This window comes from Aythya fuligula, chromosome 3 (assembly GCF_009819795.1).
Source record: "Aythya fuligula isolate bAytFul2 chromosome 3, bAytFul2.pri, whole genome shotgun sequence".
NCBI lineage: Eukaryota > Metazoa > Chordata > Aves > Anseriformes > Anatidae > Aythya > Aythya fuligula.
The window spans coordinates 74,036,853-74,062,460 of record NC_045561.1 but is presented as its reverse complement, the minus strand read 5'-3'; the positions used below and the strand labels follow the sequence as shown (position 1 = coordinate 74,062,460).

Sequence of the window (25,608 nt, the reverse complement as noted above, 5' to 3'; positions counted from 1 at the left end):
CCAGGCTGAACAAGCCCAGCTCCCTCAGCCGCTCCTCGTAGGACTTGTTCTCCAGGCCCCTCACCAGCTTCGTCGCCCTTCTCTGGACCCGCTCAAGCACCTCGATGTCCTTCTTGTAGCGAGGGGCCCAAAACTGAACACAGTACTCGAGGTGCGGCCTCACCAGAGCTGAGTACAGGGGGACGATCACCTCCCTAGCCCTGCTGGTCACGCTGTTCCTGATACAAGCCAGGATGCCGTTGGCTTCTAACACAAAGACCTGTTCTAGCTTACTGCTTTTGATTACTTGAAATTATTACTGAATAATTATTGTATTATTTGAAAAACGTCAGTGTAGACCACATCAAGTTAGAAGGTCCAACTCCTTAAACTTATAAAGGATATATTACTGAACCATAAAAAGTAAATCCGGAAGGATTAATTGCAATTCTGTTATCTTAACTTCCCCATTATGAATCTTTGGAAAGAGCTAAAAGGATTTTCACAGTCAAGACTCTCACTGAGTCCTTATGCAAACATAGTTTACAATTTTTCACTGCTTCTGGATTAGGACATTAGAGATTTTAGTTAAATATGCAGATCTGCCAGAGATAAGATTATGGGTAAATCATTCAATCTTTTTCAGTTTCTTGGCTCTAGTAGAAAAGCTAGTATTTTTGGTTTTCTGACAATAGTTTATCTCTTTTGCCCATGAACTTCTTGAAGACAGAGAGCGACTCTTATCATGTGCTTGCACAATACCTTAAACAACAGGGTTTTGAGTTTTATCCAAGCCTTAAATATAATGTAATACAATCAATAACTAGGATTTTGCAATAGTGTTAGTTAGTTACTGCAGCTCCTTTTGAAAATGAAACGCTCATTCCATAGACAAAGAATTCTGTTTTGGACTATTTGGCAATTATGCTAAACATGTTTTCCAGTTTTAACAAAAGGAATATTGTTTATATGCAGTTTTGAAAGCTTTAGCTTTCTTTGAAATAGCTTTCCATAATATTTTTATCAGTTTAGTGCAAAACACAGTATTTAATATCAAAGGTAATCAGCTGAAGCAACCCCTGCTGTCTTTACACAGAAGTACTTTGCAGTTTTCAGTGTTTTGATTTTTGGATGAATAACTTCTTACTCCTTTTATCCTCTGTGGTACTTTGAACAGTATGCAAACATATAAAGAACTTGGCTTGAGACATTTATTTCAATTTTTTTTTTTTCTTTTAAATAAGGATAGGCATTGGAGAATGTATCTACAGTTCAGCATTCATCTTCAAAAACAAACAGATGCCCTATTTCAAAGACTATTTAATTTTTTATTTTTAAATAAAAAAGGAGTTGTTTGTGAACAATAGAGAATATAATGGGGCCTAGTTTCATCTGAAGTTGTGTCTTGCAGTTGGATTTGCTGAATGTCAATAGGGTTCAGTGTCTCATGGATGCTTTTCCAGTAGCTAGGTCATCTGTAGCCAGACTCTCCTGTGTTGATACTTAGCTATCTGTTGAGGAATCAGTTTACACAGTACCCTTTCCTTGATCTGGGACAGACAGACCATACACCCTCTTTAGTCTGTAGAATCTGTAGTATTTCTGAGAATACTAAGCCATACTCAAATGTGGCTGAAACTGTGTTGCTGATAGAGGCCTGCAGTTGGGGATGGGAAGAAATTCCTATGTATACATGCCATGTGATTTCATAAGCCTCAATATTTTTGGAAAAGAGACTAAAGTTGAAGAAATAGCTTTGTAGATCTTCTGGCTAATATAGTTGAGGCATTGACCAAAGGAGCTCAAGAGACAGCATCCAACCCACTTTCCAACAGCTGGCTCAGCTGATAGCCATGTACCTACCATGCCAGTTAGGGCGGGCAGCCACTGAAATCCCAGCACTTGGCCTATACTCCCAGTTTACAGTACTGTGCTGTCTTTGTAGAAACAGAAACTGAACTTGGCCACAAAACCTCCATCTTCTGATCAGTGAGTATATACAAATGGCACAATGAGAATCTGTCCACCACTTCTGAAGCAAATACCAGAAAAGCCCATTCCAAGAAACAAAACAAAACAAACCCCCTCCTTTCCCTTAGCAGAAAGGAATGACCTCTCTGCTCAGATTACCAAAAAGGAGGTATGGTCATTTAAAATTTGGTTTACTTGTTCTTTGGCTACCATGCAGCCTGACTACTACAGGGTGGCAACTTCCAGTAATTACACCAGTTTAACTACATCACTGTAAAAGTGGATACGTATACAAATACAAACTGCAGACTTGTCCTTCACATCATTTAATAACAGGGCTATAATGATAGGAGTCCTTAGGAGTCAGACTCAATGATCCTTGTGGCTCCCTTCCAACACAGGATATTCTATGGTTCTATGACACACTTGCAGTTAGTAATAAAAATTTGCTTCCTCAATCTCTGATTTGATGTCTCTGCAATGGAACCCAAATGTTCTGAACACTTGTTTTTATGAGGCAATGACCATCAAATGCGGTAGACAAGGACTTTGAAAGCTATCAGAACAAATGAAGTTTTATGCCAAGGAAGAAAGCTAGTTTTGGTACCAGCTGTTAAAAATGAATTGTGTCTGTCCATGATTTTATCATGACTCTACTTCACAAAAGGATGCATGTGTGCACTTGCCCAACTTTATTTTGCTTTTTTTGCATCTGTTTTTGATACTTTCACAGAGACCACTGTACCAAATATGTACAAAACAAAATCCAGACTGTTATTGTCAGCTAAAACTATGTTTAGTAAACATGAAATAAAATTTAACTGTTAGGGAAGAGGTCCTTTGCTACAGTCTCCTGTTTTACCAATCACATGGCTTAAATACAAACATGTTGATGATACAGTAGGAAATGATCAGCTCTCTATTCTCAAATTATTCCCAAACTGTTGATTTCAAACTATATATAGTTACTACCTAGCAAACTTTATGAAAATTAATTGATAAATCATTAGGTAACAAACAATGTCATTTTCAATGTTTGTCTGTAACATAATTATCCTTATAGTCCTTAATAATCCTCATAATCCTTGATAATCCTTATAGTTTTCAAAATAATAATAATAATAAAAAAATCAGGATCTATTACTGAATATGAAAAAATTTCTATTTAAAGCCTTTCATCAGCTATACCACTTGGTTACAAAGAAATTTCACTTCCTTCAGAAATGATTCTAGTCATGAACAGGAAATAATTTTTCGTTGGTGACTTCGGTGTAGAACCAGATGCTTTATCTCTTAAACAGTGGATCCCCAACCACCAGTAAAATACAAAACCTGTTACTGGTATTAGAGAATAAGGACAGCCTTGATCTGAAAGTTGTGATGTCATGAGGTAAAAAAAGATCTAGTACTGAAAACTAGAGTATAAACATGTCATTTATTAGTTACAAATCTCCTTCTCCTTTTCTAAATATCCAGGAAATACATGACAAACAGTAGCAATATGCTCCATAGAATTGCTAAACAAATCTCCATGAAAAGCATTGCATTGCTTTCACGGACTATATGGCACTGGGGGATGTTTTAACAACACGAAGGCACTCATTTTAGAAGTCATATGGAAAATGTTTATGGATTTTATTCCTTCTGATTAATGCAGCCCACAGCCAGTACAACCTTCACACACCATTCTGTCACAAGCTCTCAGGCTGATACGAAGAGTCAATATGTCCAAAAAAAAAAAAAAAAAAAAAAAAAAAAAAAAAAAAAGGCAGTAAGCACAGCTGCATTAAATAAAGGAACACCAGGAGTCAATAAGGGAGTGGTTTACACACGTCTCCTCTGCTGATGGTGGTGTTATTTTGTTTGTATCTTCTGAGAAGCAGGAAAAGTGGCCCTTTGTGGACTTCCCTGCAGAAGGCTTCCCAAGCCTACAGGGCCCTTGGGTGGGAAGCAACCACGTCTCCTGGTGTGGCTGCTTCTGCGCTTCTACGATTGGTGAAGAGAGATGATCAGAACAACTAATACAGGCAGAAAGAATATGTAAGCTTTATGGAGTTTTAACCTCTAAGGCTAAAAGTAAAAAAAAAAAAAAAAAGATATACATTTTTGTTTTCAAAAAGCCTTTGTTGTAGAGGTAGCAACTGAGACACTTATTACGTAGGAATAACAACTGAACTATATTGTATACTCAATTCAAAGTGATTTCATTGAAAATGTCATCATTTTCTGGAGATGGCATATATGTTCTTTAAGTACTAAGAGAGTACTTAAATACTTAAGTACTTAAGTTCTTAAGTACTAAGAACATATATGTTCTTTAAGTACTTTTAAGGCTAAAAGGTATATTCTCTTTTAACAGTGGAATGCATCTATATCAAAATTTCCACCTTTTTTATATATATTTTAAAGTTTTGCTAAGGGTCTTTAAAAATATTTATTGGGAAGTACTTTAGTATTCTTCTGCCTGTGAAGACAGAAGCTTCAAATAAAAAGAACAGTCTAGAAAGAAGTTACGTCTTACACATTTAATGTCCAGGGAATGAAGTCACTCCTTTCCGGATCCCACTCCTTGGGCCTAAAAGGCCTTAGAATATAAATGCATAAAAATAGCTATACATGTATAAGCATAGGCTCAATTCTCCACCCAATTCTGTCTCCCATCTTTGGCAGTAATCAAGCCCAGATGTCACAGAAGAAAACTTAAAATGCAGACATGGGATCATCTCTTCCTTAAGTCTTGCAGACCCTAATAATCAAAGACTGTATTCACACTACAAGTATGTCATTTTATATCCTGTCCCCTAATTTTCTTTTCTAATTGATCTTTTCAGGTCATAGCATACCAATGTAATATTATTTAAAGAAGTAGTAGTAGTATTTAAAAGGATTGAAAAGAATCACTGAGGGAGGAAAAAAGCTTAATTAGTGAGTTGTGGCAGTTACAAGAGAATTGGAAAAAACTGGAGGACCGAAAGACTTTACTGAATTTGAGGCTACATCATGTAGGAGAGGCACCACAAGCAGGACAGGAATTTGAATGCAGGAATAAGGCAGCCAGCCTAGAGGTGTAACTGAAAGAGGGATTTGAAAACATGCAGGAGAAGGAAAGTAGGTTTGCTTCTCTAGGCATTGGACAAAGTCACAGAGCCTCACAGAAAAATTTCATCCACCACTACTCCACACATAGGATCTTCTCTGGCTCGTGCAAAGAAGATGCATATATGAACATATGTATCAGTACATAAACTCTTAAATATGCATTGTAAATTTAGATGCTGAACACATAACAATCTGAAATGCAATTTTAATTTATCAGAAAAAACAGATCAAAGTAGACAGTAACTGTTCCTGAGCTGGAAATAAAAGATGTAAAAGTTTTATTTAGTACCGAGAGAATATGCTGTACATACAGACTTAAAGGATTTCAAGGAAATTAGGGCTATCTTTAGCATTTCTATTTTAACTCTGCATTCCAAAAATATATATTTGGCAATCATCAGAACTAGTACTCTCAACATGGGATTTACACAAACACTGTCAACCAGATCCAGGTCAACCAGATGTTATTAGCATTTTCAAGATTCATTTAAAGAATTTCTCTCTGTAAAAGAAAATGTAACCTTGTGAACAACAAGTGCCTGAGATAAATTATGGAGTATTTGTATTATGGGAGTAGAGACTTTTGTTTAGCACTGTTCTCATAAAATATGTGCTTTGCTACATAAGCTACACATAAATATAAAAATGGTTTTACCAGGTAAAAATAAATGTAGCTATTCTACAAGCTAGAAAGATATATATACACTGTTCTTCCATTTAACAGTATGGCACTTTGAAAGATAACTATGTAAAATAAATAATTAAAGATTGTGCTTTTCAATGCCTCAGTTTAATAAAAAGCAGTCACACAATTCTTTTATGAATTCAAACTGTGTTTTGGTTTCTTTAAATGATGCATGCTTTGAAACTCAAAGTAGTGATGCGTTTTTAATTGCACAATTAAAATAATTTTTCGTTGTTCTAAATGGGTTAGTTTTAAAACTACTTGCCAACTGAAAAAAAATATGTCTGCACAACAGTTATCTGATGTCACACTTCTAGATGATGACTTTATCATGTTGTCCTGTTTCAAATGTTTACTGAACACAGTCACCTTTTTGAAATTATGCACTGAAAAGAATTTATCCTTCTCTTCTGTAAACTTCAGAGACTTTCTCTTAGTAAATCTGCAGCAAAAATCCTTTTATGTATTAATAAAATTCAGCTCCAGTTCACAATACAACACTTGAGGTGTTTGAAATTAAGAATGCATTCCATATTTTTTGCCTACATTTTTATGTAGGCAAAATGGAATAGAAGGGCAAATCTAACTAGGTGTGTCGTTAGAAATTTGTTCCAACTCAGATGCACTGATGGAAGAACACAGCTAAAACTTAGCCCTAGAGAAATGGATAGGATTGATAAGCAGTTCAGCCACTGAACTTTTCTGAACTTTTCACTGAACTTTTTTTTTTTTTTATTTCACATCATTTTCCACAACAAATTTATTCACAGAACAAAATTTATTTCACTTACTGAATGCTTTTTTCTTAATTTCCTAAAGAAACCCTTTGTGGTTTAAGAAAATGTGTCCACCTATATTTTTTTTCCTGTTTCAAAGAAAAAATGTGGTAGTTCTGTTTCCCTCATAAATTATGTCTGATGATTTAAGAAAAGAGAGGGTGCGAAGCACAATGGCTATTTTCCTTAATCCAAACTGGCAAAAGAAAGAAGCTAGATGAAATTTGGAATTTTCAGTAGTTCTGAAATGAAGCAACACATTGGAAATTGTAAATCCAGCTCAAAAAAAAAAAAAAAAAGTATCAGAAACTCCCCCATGCACTGTTTTAGAAATGAGTTGTGTTTCTTGGCATCTGTTGCAACTGTGTGAAGTTATCAATGCCTGTCCTGAAGCTGTAGGTTTGTTGCAAGGAACACAGAGGGACAGCAACAAAAGATTCATTATAAAAACATATTATTTTGGTCATTTTCTTATATGATTATTCCTATTTTGGTGGTTAAAACTTCATGTACTCTTAAACAAGCTCTTCACTATTTCAAACTGTGTCTCCAAAAGCCTGTCATGCGTAATTATGCATATGCCTATATGCATAATTCTTTGCTTTGAATGTTCAGATTGGTCTTTCAGAACAAACCATTTACTATTCATTGGGTACAAGTTTATTAAAAAGATGCCCACTAACAAGTTAATAGTAATTATTTATCTAATGATTGCTTAGATATATTTAGATATCTATCACTTATCTTTTTATATAGTCAGGTCTCCAGAACTGAAACTACACTTTATTTTGCAGTAATTAATCACACTTTATTTTGCAGTAATTTTGCAGCATACACACTGAGTGACCAACCCTCACTTGAGTCTCTTTGTAATGTTAAAATACAAAGTGAATGAAAAACAGCAAGCTAGTAAGAGGTCTCTAGGGAACACTGTTCCTGTTTAAATGCATAAGAAAGTAACAGCTTCATGAAAATTGGTACTAATCTAATAATGTGATGAAACTAATTCTACACTATATTTCTTAATGGAGACTTTTTCCTCTCTTCTAACCTTGTTTGCACAGAAAACTTTTTGCCTGTCTATTAAATTTACTGAAACTGGCCAACAGGTTCAAAAGTTACTAGCTGGATTACTGACAGAGAGACACAGCAGGATTTCCTTAGGAAATGAGGCTAATAAGATTGTTTAAAAATATCCGAAGTGGATTATGTCTTATTTTCAGTTTTCATGCTATGAAATTAAATAAAATATTTACAGAACTGAGCCTTTTTCACACTTTGTTTTTACTTTTTATTCTCATTTCATAGGAATAGTTTCAAATAGTTTCCCTCCTGAGTTTATTTATTCTAAAATTGTCAACTTGCAATTTCCTAGTTGTACTAAACCTTTAAAAATTACATTTAACATTTATGTTACTTACTTTCCTATATAAATAGATCAAACATTAAAATTCAGTTTCAATATATATATTTCCATATATATTGTTTTACTCTTACTATAAAGGTTCCACAGGCAAAATTTATTTTGGGCTGGAATAGCTGATTTTCCTGTCATAAAATGCTAAAACACAGTTCAATATATGCTGACTTATGCTATTTTGGATATAAGATTCATTTTCAGGTAGCCTTTAATCATCGGGATATTTACTAAAATGTGGCAAAAATAACTGGCTTCAGCCATGTTTCTATTGTTATTTGTAGTTCAACACATACTGTTCTTGTCAATGGCTTTTGTTACAACCTTAATTACCTAATGGACAGCATTAGGTTCTCAAACATGCCAAACGCTTCAGAATGTTTTAATTAAATTGAGTACAGGGGCACTTCCTTTTTGCCTACTCTGTTGTGATTTAGCCAAAATACACATTTAATACCGTCAGGTTTCCATCATAAATCATTTCCTTTAACATTGCAATTTTATTTGTACTGTTCTTTGAACTTCCTTTAAATTCTTCAAATGTTTTTAGTATGTTTTTTTTTTTACCAGAACTAAACTTGATTTTCTGAGTATGATCTTGTCAGCACAATAAAGAAAATTATTCTTAATTTTTCATTAATATTGCAATATCTGAGCCTCAATACCATTTTAAATTAGTCACAGCTCTGCCTTTTCATTGTAATTAATTTCTCAGTGCTCCTCAGTCTTAAGAATTTTTTTTACTACTATCTCTAGAAGAGTCTTGTGTAGAATCCATTTGAATTTTAACTGCTTTTTCCTCTCTTCCTGCCTTGTTTGCACAGAATTTTTTTTGCCTGTCTATTAAATTTACTGAAACAAGCCAACAGGTTCAAAAGTTGCTAGCTGGATTACTGAGACACGTTTTCAAAATATGTTGTCTAAGTGATTAGTCTGTTTCTGTCCTCTCACTTTTTTTTTTTTTTTTTTTTTTTGACAGATGTAAGCAAATGAGAAGGGAATCATGACTGCTACTTACCAAGAGTTCGGAAAGGTCTTTGGTTTGGGGTATGGGAAAAGAAACCAGGTTTTAAAGCGTTTGTGATCACAATGTCAAAATACTCTTCAAAATCATTCCTAGAAATCAAAGGAAATTAAATTAGCTAAGATGCCACTAAATATACTTAAGTATATTAATATACTTATATACTTATAAAAAGACTTAAGAAAATAACAACAACAACAACAAAAAATCACTAAGGAATCTTCTGACACTTTTTTTTTTTTTTTTCTGATGTTTGTTCAGTGTCACTGCTGCTCTTCTGTACTGATGTAGTTAAAACTGAAAGGACAGCTGGACTGAGAACCCACAATACTGTACCTTCAGGATTGTTAATTATTTGTAAAAAGAAGTTTCTTGGACCAGGGAGTTTTGAAATATCAGGACAAAATGTAACAGATGATATAGTTTGATCTCAGGTGACAGCATAACTACAGATATACGGAAGGGTGTAAAAAGGGGTTTTCTTTATAAAACATGAATACATGAAGTCAAGTGATTTACTTACAAAGGGAATTTCTTAGAAATATATTCTTCTAAATCTGGATTTAGGGGTTCCATATACTACAAAAAATCCTAATTACACCATTTCTGTCCTCTCTTTCCATTTCCAGCAGAGTGTCCTACAGTTTTTAACCACTGATCTCTGATTGTGAGAGGGAAACAGTTTTGTTTTATTTTTTTTAACTGAAATGAGTTATCTGTAATGGAAAGGGTGCCTAGACTGAAAATTTCACATTTCTCTTCTGTTGAACTCTGAACTTTTGAGACTGTAACAACCAGAGCTAATTCTTGCAGGACCTGCTTGGAGTGGTGTGCTGGGTCCAAGGTGATTATGGCCTCACCCTTGTTTCTAAACACTTTGTTTAATGGAGTATTTTCTCTGATATGACTTCCATCTTGCATCTGTGGAGCAATCCAGGCCTTCTTGTTGATTTGTCTTATTAAAATATTTCCCCAGTTGAAACTGTGAAGAATTGAAGTTTCTGGACGCTAATCCTTACTCTCTCCCAGTTTGAGCAGAAAGCTCTTAAAAGCTCCACATCTCAACTCTGAGAAACACTAAGGCCACCAGGGATCAAAGAGCATTGCTTCTGTCAGTCTGGGAAAAGGGGACACTTTTTTTTCTGCCTTCTTTCTTCTCCTTCCCTCACTCTGGGGAGCCTGTGGGAAGAAGTTAAAGCTCCTTTTGGCCCCTCACAGAGCCCCTTCAGTGCTCATATAAGAGCTTTATCCTGGGTATAGAGAGGTTAGAACAACTAAAGATACCACATACAGAAGAACATTTAATCTGGTATCTGTATCTGTTGTATAAAACCTGTATAAACCCATAAAGCTTTATTGCTCATTCAGTACTCATGAACTTTCTACCTAACAGCCTTTACTAGCAGTCATATTGTTCTGAGAAGATATGTCTGCATATCTTCATATGTCAAGCAATGAAGTCTGATTTTCTATAGCTTTGTGTAGTATACTTAATTTCATGATATCTATCCTACCATGAGATGAACTATTTCTTGAGGTGCCGGTTATTCCTATTCTAGGAAGGGTCTTCTTTATTCTAAGACCTCATTTATTATATCATCCATCTGGGAGCTATAGCAAGAAATAATAAAAATAATGCTTACCAGCAGGTTTTGAAGTTACTAAAATATAAAATCAGGCAAATGTTGCTTAAAGCGTGATTATTTTTTCAATATTGGAAAATGTAAACATTTCCAGTTTGTGACATGTATTTTACTTTAGTAGAAATGTTTCTTTGCTTGTGTGACTGTATTATCTATAACATCTAAAAAATGATGAATACTCTTGCAAGGAACACAGAATTCACAGATGGCAAGTCCAGGATAAATAGAAGCACTAAAATATTATCAACAATTGAAGAAGCTTATTGGAAAAAAAAATCTAGCTAACCGTGTCATTTTCAAATAATCTACAATTTTCCATGAGACTGAGATAACTAAATTCAAGAATGGTCTCCCTATGAGGTTACCTATGAATTTTTATTTTATTCTCTAAATTACATTTCAGCCTTAAAATGTCTTTATATTTCCTTCCTCCAGTGAAATTTTAGTGTTGTTTAATTTTCTTTCTTTTAAAGATAAAGAGTAACAAATTATTTGGAGTATCCAGAAGCTTAACAAACAGACATAGCTTTTGTGCTTAAGTATCAACAGAAGCTTTTCATTCATAACATTTGGCACAAATGACGTTTCAACAGGTAAATTAAGCATGAACTTTCAAAATAAAGCCAACATTTCAGGAGTATGATGAAGACTTGTGGGAACAATAACTAGTTCTTTGTGTAAAACATTTGAAACAGAAATTAGTCTTTCACAAGATTTGGTTAACTTTTTCTTGATTTGTTGAAGAAAAAATGTTTTGTGGGGAGAGATGTTATCTGTGGCTGTTTTTGAATCTTGTTAAATTTCATGTGCAAAGCTACTGATTTTATGAGTACCTACACCTGTTTTTACATTACTGTGTAACATTATTCATGACAAAATTTGTTCCAGTTACTGTTTGTGATTGGAATGGTGGCCTGTGGTTACAGTAGTAGTCAAAGAGTAGGATGTATCTCACATAACTCACATAAAGCTATCTAAAAGTAGCATGCTGAATTCACTGCTAATGGTCAATACAGAGCCAATGGGGAACTATCCACACCCTTAGAAGGCAATTCATTCTATTCATTTCAGACATTATTTTATGGTACAGAATGAATTGTTAAGGATGATGCCCAATGTTTTCTCTCCGCTAACCACAGAGGGTGTCAAAATCCCCAGCTTTAAAAATTCATAGCTTTTAAATGGCTAATACTGATGAAAAGGTGAAATGACATGCTGCTTCAGTGCCTATGAATAGACTTAGCTTTAGGTGTGCTCCTGATAACACTGTAACATTCAACTACGTTGACAAATGTTTTTATTGTAGGTAAGCCTGAAAAGTCACACCATGATATTGCTACTTGCGTGAATGAACTTGTACTTGCTTCAGTAGGCTTACATACCTTATACATGGATCCCAGCAGTATGTGTATGATCTGGCTGGAAAACAGTTCTTATTTTATCTCAAAACCAGATTTTCTCCTACACTTCCTGTTCCTTACCGAAATGACTTTCAGTTTAAGGACAACTTGGTCAGATGAAAGCAACAGGGATACTTTGCTCTTTAAACAGTAAATGATACACTTAAGCAAGTATTTCCCACTGCTGATTTTATGTGGACAGCAATTTCTTAGCCAAGGGGGAACTTTTTCAAGAAACTGCCAAAAAGTTAACAGTTCCAAGATAGGAAAGAGGTTGAAAATTCACATGCATCTCCATTTTTCATGTTCATCTTTATTTATTTATTTTTATTGTTTTGGAGGTAATATTATAATATTGATTAATTGAAAAGAAGTAGGGAAAGAAATGTAATAAAGGAGTACATGGAAGAAATTCATGTACTGTAAAAAATAAATTCATGTTGCTGTAAAAAAGAAAAAAAGAAATTTAAAAAAGAAATTCATGTTGCTGTAAAAAATAAAATGCAGTTACTCTGGCAAAATTAAGGCTGAGGGAATAGATAACAGACATGAATCTAGGATATATTCCAGTATCAGAAAAAACAGCAAGGGACAGTAGATTCTCATCATTTGATACAAGAGACATTGAATAAACAACAAGAATAGAAAGTTCAGAATTATTTTCAGTAAAAAAAAAAATAACAAAACAGTAAGGTTTAATGGACAGCGGAGTACTCAGTCCTCCAGAAGATGTGTTTTGGAAGCTATTTTGCATGAGTCACTGAAAAACGTGATGGTAGTAAACACTGTAGAATATCTTAGACTCATGAGGAAAGAGACAAGGGATCTCGTATTTTTTTTAGCGGAACATCTCTTCTGCCTTTTGAAAGGCAAGCAATCCTCTCTGCTACCTTTCTTACTGCCTACTAACAGAATCTCTACAGATGCCTTAAAACTTATGAAACATAATTCACCAAGGAAAAGAAATCCAAAATCATTACATGTGGCCAATGATTTTAGTTTGGTATCAAAATTTCATTCAGAAACACACTAGACAGATCTACATCAAAAAGCTAATTCACAAAAATCTTACTTAACAGGAGAATTACTTTTTGAAAGGAAGTAGATTTCACACTCGAATGAATAAATAAATAAATAAAATGTACATGCAATGCATTGAGAACTGACACAGTTGATGCTCCATTTAGCATTTAGCCCAGACAGTACAAAAGAGAGGTGATACTGGTGGGACTGGTTCTGGGAGGTTGCTCTGATTTTCACCTTACCTGAGGTTTTCTTACTGTGCTGCTGTATTCACTTTGCTGTTCTCCTGCATATCCGGAGAGCCAAGGTTGGCTCACATTGCACTACTTTGTTCCTTTGATTCACTTATTGAATAGTCTCACCATGTCACCCACCTAGCTATTAGCATCGCTGATTAATTCCTTTCTAGGGGTGTAAGTGGTAGTTCTGGCTGCATTTCACTGAATTCTGCTTGACCAGTCATGTTCTTAAAATTACAGACGAAAAGTAATTGTTGTCATCAGCAACTGCAAGTCTCAACCAACTGCAAAGTTTTATCTCTTCTGCTGTGATCTGCAAATACACATTCCTAATGAACAAACATCACGTGGAAGACGTTGTTAGGAAGAAGTATTTGTAAGGTTTTCTGTGCACGTTTGATGCAAGGAACTGAAATATTGCTACTACTTAAGCTCATCACTGGAGAGGCACAGACAATGTAGCAAAAATTCAGATGATGTCCTCAGTTATATGTTGGCCTGAAAGATATTCCCTGACATCTTTAAACCCATTATGATGCCCAGAAAAGATGTAGGATGTAAGCATGCTGTGGGTCAGATACAGCTCACAGACTCAGAAATGAACTGAGGTTTGTACTGAGTAGCTGTTACACTCTGTCTAGAGACAGACCCAACAGAAACCTCATATCCAAATGATTTACAACACATAAACAAAGTCAAATTAACTTCTCTATATCTCAGCCTTATCTCCAGTTGATGTCTGTCTAATATAATTTGAAAAGGACATTTCACTTACCCAAGAATATATTCACACAGGAGCCTGCAATAGTCACTGTGAGAACTGGTAATTAATAGCAGAATCTTCCCAGCACTCTTCAGTTGTTTTAGCCACTTTTTTACAGACTCGGGACATCTTTGTAAGTATTTGTCTGGATGATTTTTCACTTCTGGGAAATACATCCCACATTCTTCTAAAAAATAGAACAAAATTATGCATTAACCAATCCTGCTCATAAACCACTTAATCCACACAACAAATATCCTTTTATGTGCAAACAATAGGATTTAAAAAGGCAAAGCAAAGTTTAAAAATTTCCCTTGGTTGTAACTCAATATAAACAAAAAACAAAGAAACCAAAAGGATATGTTGTAGCAGAAATAAGTTGGTAATGGCTTTTCTATTATGGAATTTTCACAGTTACTTTATTTGATATTCTTTTACTTACAAGAGTAAATAATGCCTAAGTTACAGGTGATATCTTACACAACAAATAATGACTTTCTGTTGCCTTTGCTCAAATTTTGGATAGCAAGTTTGTGATTTTAAAATTAGTTTAATGTTTGTTCAGAAAATTGTAGGGATACAAAATCCCCAAGAACATCTGTTCAGTTTCTTATGCTTTATTTTAGCATTGTCTGATGAATAACATTCATGTTAATATTCTTGCAGTTTTCACAACTAGCATTTTTTCTGCGAAAGGCTGATAAAACAAGCTGGCAAAAGTCACAGGTATGTGGAATACTAGGAACAGATGCAAAGAAAAAAAAAAATGATACATTTTCCAACATCAGTAACGCTCTTTTTGCTAAACATAGCAGAAACAGAATTTTGCAAATACATTCATTAATATCATGTCAAATAAAGATGTACCAAGTTAGTTGTCAAATTAACATTAAAGTTACCTTTTTTTTTTGCATCATTCCTACGACTTAAGACTACGTATTTCCTCTGTGCTCAAACTTTCTGTAACCAAAAATGTCAAGCTAGTTAAAGGTCTAAAAAGAAACATAGTAATTATATAGATAGAAATGATACCAAGTGTGTGGCTTTCAGTCTGCATGTGCTATAGTGTAATAAACATCACCAACACAAGATTATTTTTTTTTCTAGCATTTGTTCTATATGCAACTGTCTGTGGTCAACTTTGCTGAACGATTTAATAAATCCCAGACATTACTTAGCCTTCTGGTATGTGAGTAATGCTATTCTCAAGTTTGAAAAAATAAGATTTAAACCACTTGAACTTCAACTATTTAATGAAAGAGAGAACACGTATGGTTGAAACAGTAGTATCAAAGAGAGACTGAAAGAAATATACCAAGTTTTAAATGTAATACTATTTCATGAGTTACACATTCAAACATCTAAAGATAGCAGGAAAAATGTCTCCCAGAAGAAGTTTTAAATTGGCTGTTATCACTACAGCTAGACAGGAGGTAAAAATGTCTTATTCTGTACTGTGACTTGACAGATTCCCTTCCAAAAGTTGCCGAGTAGGCTGCTAAATAAGAGGAAAATCCCTCAACCAAAATCTATCAACTTCTAACCAGGTCACTTTTTCAGTTTTTCATAGTATTTACGTCAGGACGTGTAACAGACTTTACTGGGGGATATAAGCATGCCTGCACCTAGCATTACGGGATGCCATGACATTTATCTTGACAGCTAGCCAAGAACAAATATTTTATTATTTTATTTTATTTTATTTTATTTTATTTTATTTTATTTTATTTTATTTTATTTTATTATTTCATTTCATTTCATTTCATTTCATTTCATTTCATTTCATTTCATTTCATTTCATTTCATTTCATTTTTTATTAAACAAAGCAGATTTACCAAGGAAAGTTTCCTGTGGTGTTTCTTGCCCCTCTTTCCTGGAATGTGAATACTGTTTGGGGTGAGCAATATAGTTTTTAGTAGCAGAAAATGCATTTTTTTTTCCCCAGAATTATCATTAGCAATTGTATTTAATGTGCTACGTAATGACAATTTTTATTCTTTCTCTCTTTTTTTTTGTGTGGAATATGCACATTACACAAGAATGAATGGGGACACACACTAAGTAGGTTTGACTTTGGCTCTCACAGGCTCAAACATTTGAAGAAAGATGTTAACATTCATTTATATATGTAGTTATCCATCATTATTTTTCCCCTAATGTGAAAAAGATATGAACTTTACTGCTGGACACACTTTGTTGTTTTTTTCCTTATCAAACGCCTCCCACTCTGAGTGGACTCTTCTTTGATGTGTATCTAATTTACACACTTTGAGTAAATTTAAAGAACACTATGTTCTTTCTCCATGCTCTGTGATTTATCTGCCTGATAAATCTGTGATTTATTTTTTTTTTGTTACATCTGAAGTGTAAAAGGTCAACAACTTTGGATTCAACAAATGAGGTGAAAGAGAGTCTTATTCTAGTTTTCTATCTAGATCCTTAAGCCCAATTGTTAATTGCAGGCAGACAATGAATCAGTTCTTGACATGGGCATTTGAAGTTTGCTTCTGGCTCTTTGCTGTATGAGACAGAGATACTTTGGAAGAACCCTCATTAAAGCACACTGTACTGTAATTAGGTCGACTTGGGTCAGGAAAATAGATTTAACTTAATTCCTAACATACTATTGAGTCTGGTGAATACAGTTTGATTGAGTATAGACTTACAATCTTGCACCAAAGCTTGCAAGATTTTACTGAAATCCAGATGGAATAAAAGCTGAAAATCTTGCTCATTATCTGACACCAAGAGCTGTCGTTGAGGAGGAGGACAACAGAGCCACAGGCACCTTGTTGCCAAAAATAATTGTGAACGTTTAAGCACGATAGAGAAAGAGCATCATGTTAAGCCCCCACAGTCAAATGGAATGATTTGACAGTGAGAAATGAAGCATTTTTTCCTAAGGAAATGCTACCACTATGCCATACGTTGTACTTTATTTTTTATAAGGCATAATCAAACCATAAAATTAATAAGAAAACTCTACTGAACAAAAAGTTAGTAAGCAATCAAAAAAGAAGTAATTTTACTGGAGCCAACACAGGAGAAGAGAAAGTAAGTTAGTGCTAATGAGTGTGGTTTTGTGCATACAAACATACAACTCTCATTCTGAAAAGCAGAAAAGTAATTCTTCAGACAAGCGCCATTCTTAAGAAATAAGTCAGGTCTCTAGCCTGCAGTAATTCTTGTAGACCATCCAAGTTTCAAAATACTCTTTAAAAATGGAACTATGAGCACCCTTTAGAGAAGCTTTGGTGGCCCTCAAATTCACCGTATCAAAACAAGGGATTTACGGTGACCACCAGATCTACAATTGACCACTCGCTATCTGCAAAGTGTCTAAAACAAAATCTTTCTTTTTATCTATTTTATGAATACCACTTACTATGTAGTTATATGGATATTGACATGTATTAATACCTGCTCACAAATCAGTGAGAGCAAAACAACAATAACAAAACAAATGTCCCAGCTTTTACCTCAAGTGTTTCTATATAATTTTCAGATATGGTACATATACCAAAGTAATCTCTGGCTCTTTGGCTGTATAAACACTTTCTCCAACTGTAGAAAACAAAATAAAACAAAAAAAAACCACCATAACAAAAATGGAATCAAGAAGACCGTTATAATCAACATCACAATCAATATATTCATCTGACTGGGCTTTTTAAATAAAACTTAATCTAATGATGTGGAGCAGGAAGAAAATGCCTATGCATTTTATGTACTACTTTGTAATTTATAGATGTCTGCTCTGTGTTGCCATGGAACAAATGCAGTTTTTCAATTTCCAATCTTGTTGTTAAACAACTTTAAGTCTATGTGAATTCTCTGAAATACAGCCTAGGATAACAAAATAGCAATTAACCTCTGCAGAGATTTATAATCATCTTCCAAATATGCTTTCAAAAATACTAATTGTCTTTGCAGTCCATTAAATATATTTTCAGAAAATATATTTCACTTTTAAGCAGGAGACAGAAATATAAACAATTAAAGTTGTCTAGAACTGCCACATGTTAAAACACTGCCAGAAATTGCTTCAGAGCCTCTTATCAGATCTACTTCATGTCATGTTTTCAAAGTAATATAACTTCCTCTATGTATAGTACCATAAGATCTTTTAGTGTCTAGTTTGAGGTTTGTTTTTCTTGTCTAATCTGACACTGTTGATTGATCAAGATGTTCTTTGCACCTTCTTGCCATATAGCTTAACTGTGTGTAATACAGCTGCGATAATAAGCGTGACAGGAATTGTATACAGCTGGAAATGCAACCCCCAGACCAAACTCAGAAAGAGCTTGCGCAGTTGTTGCAGGGACAAGCAGAAGTCCTCCAGCACAGCACAGACAATTAATGCACTCTTTAATTCAACTGCCTTTCTCTAATACAGTCATAAAATTACATTACTGAAGCCTACAGTTTGATGTTCCAATATAGTACATCTATTTGGGGAAACACAGTTTTTGATTTCACTTGTGCTCTTTATTACAGCACTTCTCTTTGGCAGGGTCAGTTTACACCCCACTGGCTCTTGACTCCTTTGGGCTCCATGTCTGGGACAATGCAGTTTTCATCTCTTAACTGTTATTTGGTTTATAAAAGAGACAAATGTTTAAGAAGTACATTTCTGGCAAAGTTTCATTCCAGAACTAAAACACAGAAGCACAGTGTGTTTTGGGCGATTGTCACTGCTTCTAAGGGGCAGCTATTTGATTGAATATAAAAGAATTCAACCACTATTTATATGATTTAGCTAAGCAGAGAGGTATGAGGCTGAAAAAATCCCTAGAATTCAGCCAAGAAAAATAAACTTTCAGCTGCCAATTTGTAGCTTGTATTTAGTGGCTTTTATAACTAACCTTCTCTTACAATGTAAGTAGTATTTGGGAATGTGACTTTTTTCTCTTTTAAATTCAAGGGCAATTTGATAGCTTAGCTATCAATATCCATAGTCAGATTCTCTGCAACTCTGACGTGAGTACCAACTTACACCTCTTTCCTAACTATAGTCTGAATGTAGCCTTGTACGTAACAGTTGTTTATTTGATAAACAGAGTGGAGTTGAAATAAAATCTTCAATAAATGATGATGCAGACAACTATATTTACTGTATACTGCTTTCCACTATGTTGTATATTGTTTTTCCAGTGTTTTTAGAGTGAGCAGAAATACACTTCTTTGACTATTGCTGTTGGCTTTTTTTCTTCTCTAAATAAACATTTCCAACAACTAACATGAGGTTCAGCAGATACACAAGAAAACAACCCTCATTACAGAAGAACTTGCAAGAGAATTTACATTTCAACTAATGTAAGCAGGTAGAGGAGAAAAGAGATGATGGTTAAAATAACATTAGACAAGTCCTCTTCTCTTCCTTTCATTTAAGATGAAGTAGGAGGAGCAGCAGAAATGAAAAGAGAGACAGAGGGAAGGAAATGTTAGCATAAACCAAGATAAGAAAGCAGAGAAAAGTGTAAAGTTGGGATAATGGGGTAAAATGCAGTTATATTCTGGAATCCTGGGCTCAGGCAGATTGCAAGAACAGGGAGCAACAGGAAGAGATCAATCATCCCTCTCTTTCCCCCAGAAGACAGGGATGTTTAAAAACAGAATAAAAGGATGTGAGTCCTGGAAGATAGGAGGGAAGTATCATAAGAGCAAAAAAGAAATGTGACAGATGTAAAATAATCTGTACTTTATTGTGCCGTACAATCGTCTCAATTCCTTACCTAAGACTGCAGTTCCTTAACAGGCCAAAGAGTTAAAGCAACCTGGTCCAGTTCAGATAGGAAAAATACTAGCTATTTACACCTCTTAGTTAACTAGGAGCAGAGGTGAAAAAAGGGTACTGAATTTGGAGTCAATGGAAATACTAGTATTATGATACTAAACTCAAGTGAGAAAAAGAGGAAAGTAGTGTTTCAATGAAGATAGAGAAGAAAAAAAGGAGTATGTCTGGGTTGGCCATCAGAGACCAGGAATTTGGAATCATATCGAGGTGGGTTGCTGCCCATCACAAGGCTGAACTTGGAGTAGGATGAAGCCATGCTTGTCAAAGCTAAGAATTAACTTGTATGCCTGGATATATGAATGGCTGCTTACAGAAGAGAGTATCTTTCAAACCACTCTTGGATGTACAAGTGGTAAGGAAAGGGAAAGAGAAGGGAAAAAAATGACAGAAATCAGACAGAAGAGAGGAGCTAGGAAATGAAAAACAGACTAGTACTAAAAGGACAAATTGTAGCACATTAATAATGCTTTCCCAAAGAACATGCATCAGTATGCCATATCAAATTAAACAGAAAACTCTTCCTCTGATGTTCTCAGAAAAGTAAGGTTATTTATGATCACAAAATAAACTCTTTGCATCTAACACTTCAGTTTTGTAGAAATCACATATTACCAGAGGAAATAGTCTGATTATTGATTTTCTTTTACCTGTGTAGTTGCAAAAGCAAATGTTTACAGGTCATGTAATATCAACCTTCCAAATATTTTTAGCAACATCCAGCTTTGGTCAGACAGAAATAGAATTACTAAAATATTTTGTTTGCTAGAATAATAAACTATTTTCCAGTGGTGACAACTCCATATGTTCACCTTGATTAATTTCAAGGGGGTGACTATAAGGTAAGAATTCATGGTGGGCTAGGGAAAACATGACTACTTGGATTAATAGTGACTGCAGGGCTATATAAATATTTAATATAGTGAGCAAAACACTTCAGTAGAACTCACACAAAACACCATCTCTTCAAACATTTCATGGGCCACTTCCTCTTCTACTCATTTTCTACTCCTGTGGCCTATGAGAAGCTTACTGCAAAAATTAAAATCCTTCGGGAGCTAAAGATAGGTTTCAAACTAAAAGGAGGCTGAATGACTAGAAATTCTCCTAAGGAAGCCAAGAGAAGCTGTTGTTACTCCTTGGCTGATATATTGAGGAAGGCACCACTATGTTCCTTCCCATTCTCATGTTTCTGAGGTGAGATTCCCATGTCAAAGGCTGCCAGAAACAGCACATGACCCTTAGCTATATTTAAATAGAAGACAGAGTTTCAAGATTAGATGTTGTTGCTTCTCTGTCATCTCTTAACTGAACAGCCTCCCTCCCCCCAGTCTACTATCCGTGGTTCACCACAGATCGAAGATCTACAACAGCCAGCACCAAACAGCAAAGCTGCAGCTTTCAGGGCTTGCTGTAGTCAAAGTCAGATTAAAGGTGAGACCGGATCTTTTCTTGAAAATATGCTATGTTTTTCCTGAAGCCTCTTAAGCATGCTTAAAAACTACCATTTCCTGGCTCAAAGAAGATAGCAACCCCACTCAATCTGCCTCTAATCTTCACCCTCTTGCTAGTCCTGCCTCCTCATCTCCCAAGTACATCCATCACCCAGCTAAGCTGCATGACTTGCTGGCAACGGGCCACATGAGAAGAAAGGGCTGTTGTGAGCTGATAGCAGTGGGCAGGCTCCATTGCCACTGTAGCTACCCCAGTTAGCAGGATTCAGTGACCTTGCTACAGAACGGCCAAGCCTCTTAGGAGTGCAATACCACAGTCAAATTCTTGTCTCTTGTTGAGGTCCATAGACACTGGGAGAGAAAGCCAGACTATTTTCCTATATTATCAGTTCTTATTAGAGTTTTCAAATGGCTGAGATTCGCCCAGACCACTTTTACTTTGCTCTCCTATTGCCAGGCTTAGCCACAGCCTGCAGTCCTTGTCTTGCTTGCAGAGTAGATTTCCTGTCTCATCCCATAGTTACAGATCCCTTCTTGTAGTAACACATAACAACACTTCACTTTTTTTTTTTTTTTTTTTGTACTAACAGTACAAATAAAAAAAGTCACCAGAATTACATGGTATGTGGCAATGTGGCAGAATTTGTAGCCTGACTTCATGAGGAACACTAATGCATGTTATTGTTTGAAAGGTGACTATATATACAGTTTGAATGACCTTCCATGGTTTTGTATGCATTTCTTTGGTTGTTTTTTCTTTTCCTTCTGGTTATATGTTAATATTTACACCAACACATTAGTGTTTCCACAGTACAATACAAAGCAGGAAGGATCTACCTTGAAGACAGAACAGGATCCCTTGTAAAATTTGAGAGGAAATTATCTCTTTCTTAAAATAATTCACTTCCTTTACATTGCCATGCTAGTTTGCAATGTAACAGATCAGATTTATCAAACAGTAAATAAATAAATAAAAATAAATGCATTTGATAACAATTCTTGTTTAATAACACTCTTGCAGCCCACTGAGTAAGTACTAAATCCATGCAAAGGCAACTACCCTTTGTTGGAGAAGCATATTCGGTAAAATCTATCTGATTCTCCATGATACCATAATCCCTGCAGCAATGTGTGAATGTCTTCAAAAGTGAGTATTCTACAAGTAGAAAAATCTGATTTTGTTCCATGGTTCAGAATGCCTTCTTATTGGTTACCTATTCTTGAAAGTACAAGACAGGTCATACAGTTATTATGCAAAGCAACAAAATCCACCTTTTTCTCCTATTAAAGCTTTATATGGGTCATTTGCTATAGAAATATTACCATAGTGTTAATATTTCTCGTGAGACAACCTACCAGTGGGAAATTATCTTAAATATTCCAGAAATCCCCATCTTAGCCTATGCTGCTTAGTCAAGATGATGAAGCTACTGATCCTTATGCATTCATTTGTTATATAAAATTGCTCTTTCCCATTGCAATATGATTAAGATTATTTTTGTAGATTTATACAAAATACACAATAACTATTTGCACCAAATACATTTTTTCCAACAAACTTTGCATACTTTATGTCTGTTAGACTATACCTAGGGTCAACTCACACAACTTTAAAATACATTCCCTGGTAAACACATCATGAAAATACGCAAAACAATTTAGGACAGAAGGAGGAAATGGTTTTATTCAACCAAATAGTGAAAGATACAAGGTGGTAAGTGGGATCTGTATAGGATGTTGCTGTGGTCAAAAAGAAATGCTAGCACCTAATTTGATGAGAAGTCAAATATCAGAATATATTTTCATTTATACAGCTGATGGGGCTTACTTGAGTCCATTGGCTTGGCTGAAACATGCTGCTACAATTGATGTTGAAATGAAGTGCATAATGAAGAAATAAAGTACAGACTATAGATATTTTATAATGAAAGTACAGGTCGCTGACAAACTTAAACAAACTAAAAGTCCTACTCAGCTGTCCAGCTCCACCAAGAAGATGTTACAAGTTATCGTATCACCTTTTCTGTAGATCTCAAACGAAAATGGCTCCAGAGAGAAACTCAAACACTTTTTGAAGCTTTGAATGCAACAGATACATCAGGCACTTATCATAGTAAGAATGGAGTTGAATTTCTCATAAATATTTTTATTGGAAGCAGCAGTACCACATAGCTCATATATGTATATCTACATACATACGCATACATACTGTATGCACACTGCACACACACACATACATATATGTCCACATGTTGAAAAAAAGTCATATTTTTCTGAAAACTGGAGATAATATTTTCTTGTCTCCCAGGAAACTTCACACTAACAATAAGAAATGGTACTACTTTCAATCTCAAAGTCTATAATTGCAAACTTTTCAAATAGGTCCAGACAGACCAAGAGCTATATGTAGACTCAAATTCTGCTGGTTACCTAACATTTCTGTATAGATGTCACATCTACACTTCAGCAACAACCAGATGGGCAACAGAAACCTGTAAGCAACAAGTACCAAAACAGTTGGGTTTGGGGAAGAAGTAAATCTAAAAGGAGGCATTTTTAACCATATGAGAAATTAAAAGGCAATATAGAAGAGTCTGACTATAAGGAAGGCTGTAACAGGTCACTCACCTCTCATCTATAATATTAACCTATATACCAAAAAAAATTTGTTACTCATCTTCTGTGTTGTGATCTTATGATTTCTCTAACTTGCACATTTCAATAACACCTTCTACTGTAGGTGATGTACAACCCTCTTCTGTTAAGGTTACCAAGACCTTTTGTTCCATATAATTAAACTCTTATTGCCTGTTTTTTTTTTTTTCTTTTTTTTTTTTTTTTCTCCACTATCTATACTATTAATACAGTTCTCCCCTCAAATCATGAATATACCAAGTATGGTTCATGCATTTGGCCTACAGTGCTTCATAAAACCAGTCCTTAGATGGGACTTCAAAACATTATTTCCAGTTCTCGCATAGTAAAGAAATATTAACAAGAAGCTGTACAAAGAAAGGCTACTAGGAGGAGACCTAGAGAGCTTAAATTGTTAATGTTATGTTATGTCATGTTATACATAGACACCGCAGTGAGAAGTGGTAAAAAGAGATTTATTTATCTCTAAGAAGCCTGCACAGCTTCTGGAAATAAAACCTACCTACATGCATACATGTTTGTTATACAAATAGTTCATCCATATGTTTCTAGCAAAAGAGACCAACTTCCCCCAGTGGTAACTCGTCCTGTTGGTGTTATTTCTCCGGTCCAGCGTGCAGCTGGTGCCATCTAGCGACTGGGGCCCATGTCCACCAGCGAAGCCAGAGGACAACGAGCCGATGGCCCCACCAGGCCCCGAGCCCTGCAGGGCCGAAGGACAGCGGTGACGACGGGCTACTGGTGGGGTTACTTTTGCTAGGCAGGGAGCAGTACCCTCACCGGGAGCCACTGCAGCCTCTCTGCTATCAAGAATGATCAAAACATGGATGTCGAGAGGAGAACATCGCCAAATGGCAATGATCTGCAAAGAGCAACCATCAGAGGTGTGGGTGTGGGAGGCTCAATGGAAAAGACAGGATGATTTGACAGCTTAAAGATAAAGCTGAGTGAGAAATAATACCAGCCTTCAAGCATGTAAAAAGCTGCTTGGGGGAAGAAAAAGGAAAGGAAAGGAAAGGAAAGGAAAGGAAAGGAAAGGAAAGGAAAGGAAAGGAAAGGAAAGGAAAGGAAAGGAAAGGAAAAGAAAAGAAAAGAAAAGAAAAGAAAAGAAAAGAAAAGAAAAGAAAAGAAAAGAAAAGAAAAGAAAAGAGAAGAGAAGAGAAAGGAAAGGGAAGGGAAGGGAAGGGAAGGGAAGGGAAGGGAAGGGAAGGGAAGGGAAGGGAAGGGAAGGGAAGGGAAGGGAAGGGAAGGGAAGGGAAGGGAAGGGAAGGGAAGGGAAGGGAATAATCTGTCCCCTGAGACCAAAGTCAATGAGTCAGAAAGCTGTAAGCTTATGGCTATGTAAAAAAGATTAGATTAGAAATAAGAAAGTTTCTAATTTTAAGGGTATTGACGCACTAGGAAAGCTTCCTAGGAGGTTTTATGATCTTCATTAAAGTGCAAGCCTTTACAAAGAGGCTGGACAATTTACCTGTTAGAAGGAGAGTTCTGAACCCATCCCATTGTTAGTGGTGAGGCAAGCATAAGCTATCCTCTGTAGTTTCTTCAATATTTCTTAAAATTTTTCTTACATATTACATATGAATCTGCACCCCCATTGCTTTAATGAACGGTGCTAGTGTTCATATTTATCCATCTCACCTACAGATAATGATGCCTATGATTATGTCAGAAACAAAATTTGT

General features: G+C 35.3%; 1 protein-coding gene across 1 annotated transcript in view; it reads right to left on the bottom strand.

The window, feature by feature from the left end:
• NT5DC1 (5'-nucleotidase domain containing 1) overlaps positions 1–25,608 on the bottom strand; it is a 148,780-nt gene that overhangs the window by 36,827 nt on the left and 86,345 nt on the right. Inside the window, exons 7-8 of the mRNA XM_032184212.1 lie at positions 14,032–14,206; positions 8,946–9,043 (exon numbers count right to left, since the gene is read on the bottom strand). Coding sequence (XP_032040103.1) covers positions 8,946–9,043; positions 14,032–14,206 — 273 coding nt within the window. The remainder of the gene's footprint in view (positions 1–8,945; positions 9,044–14,031; positions 14,207–25,608) is intronic.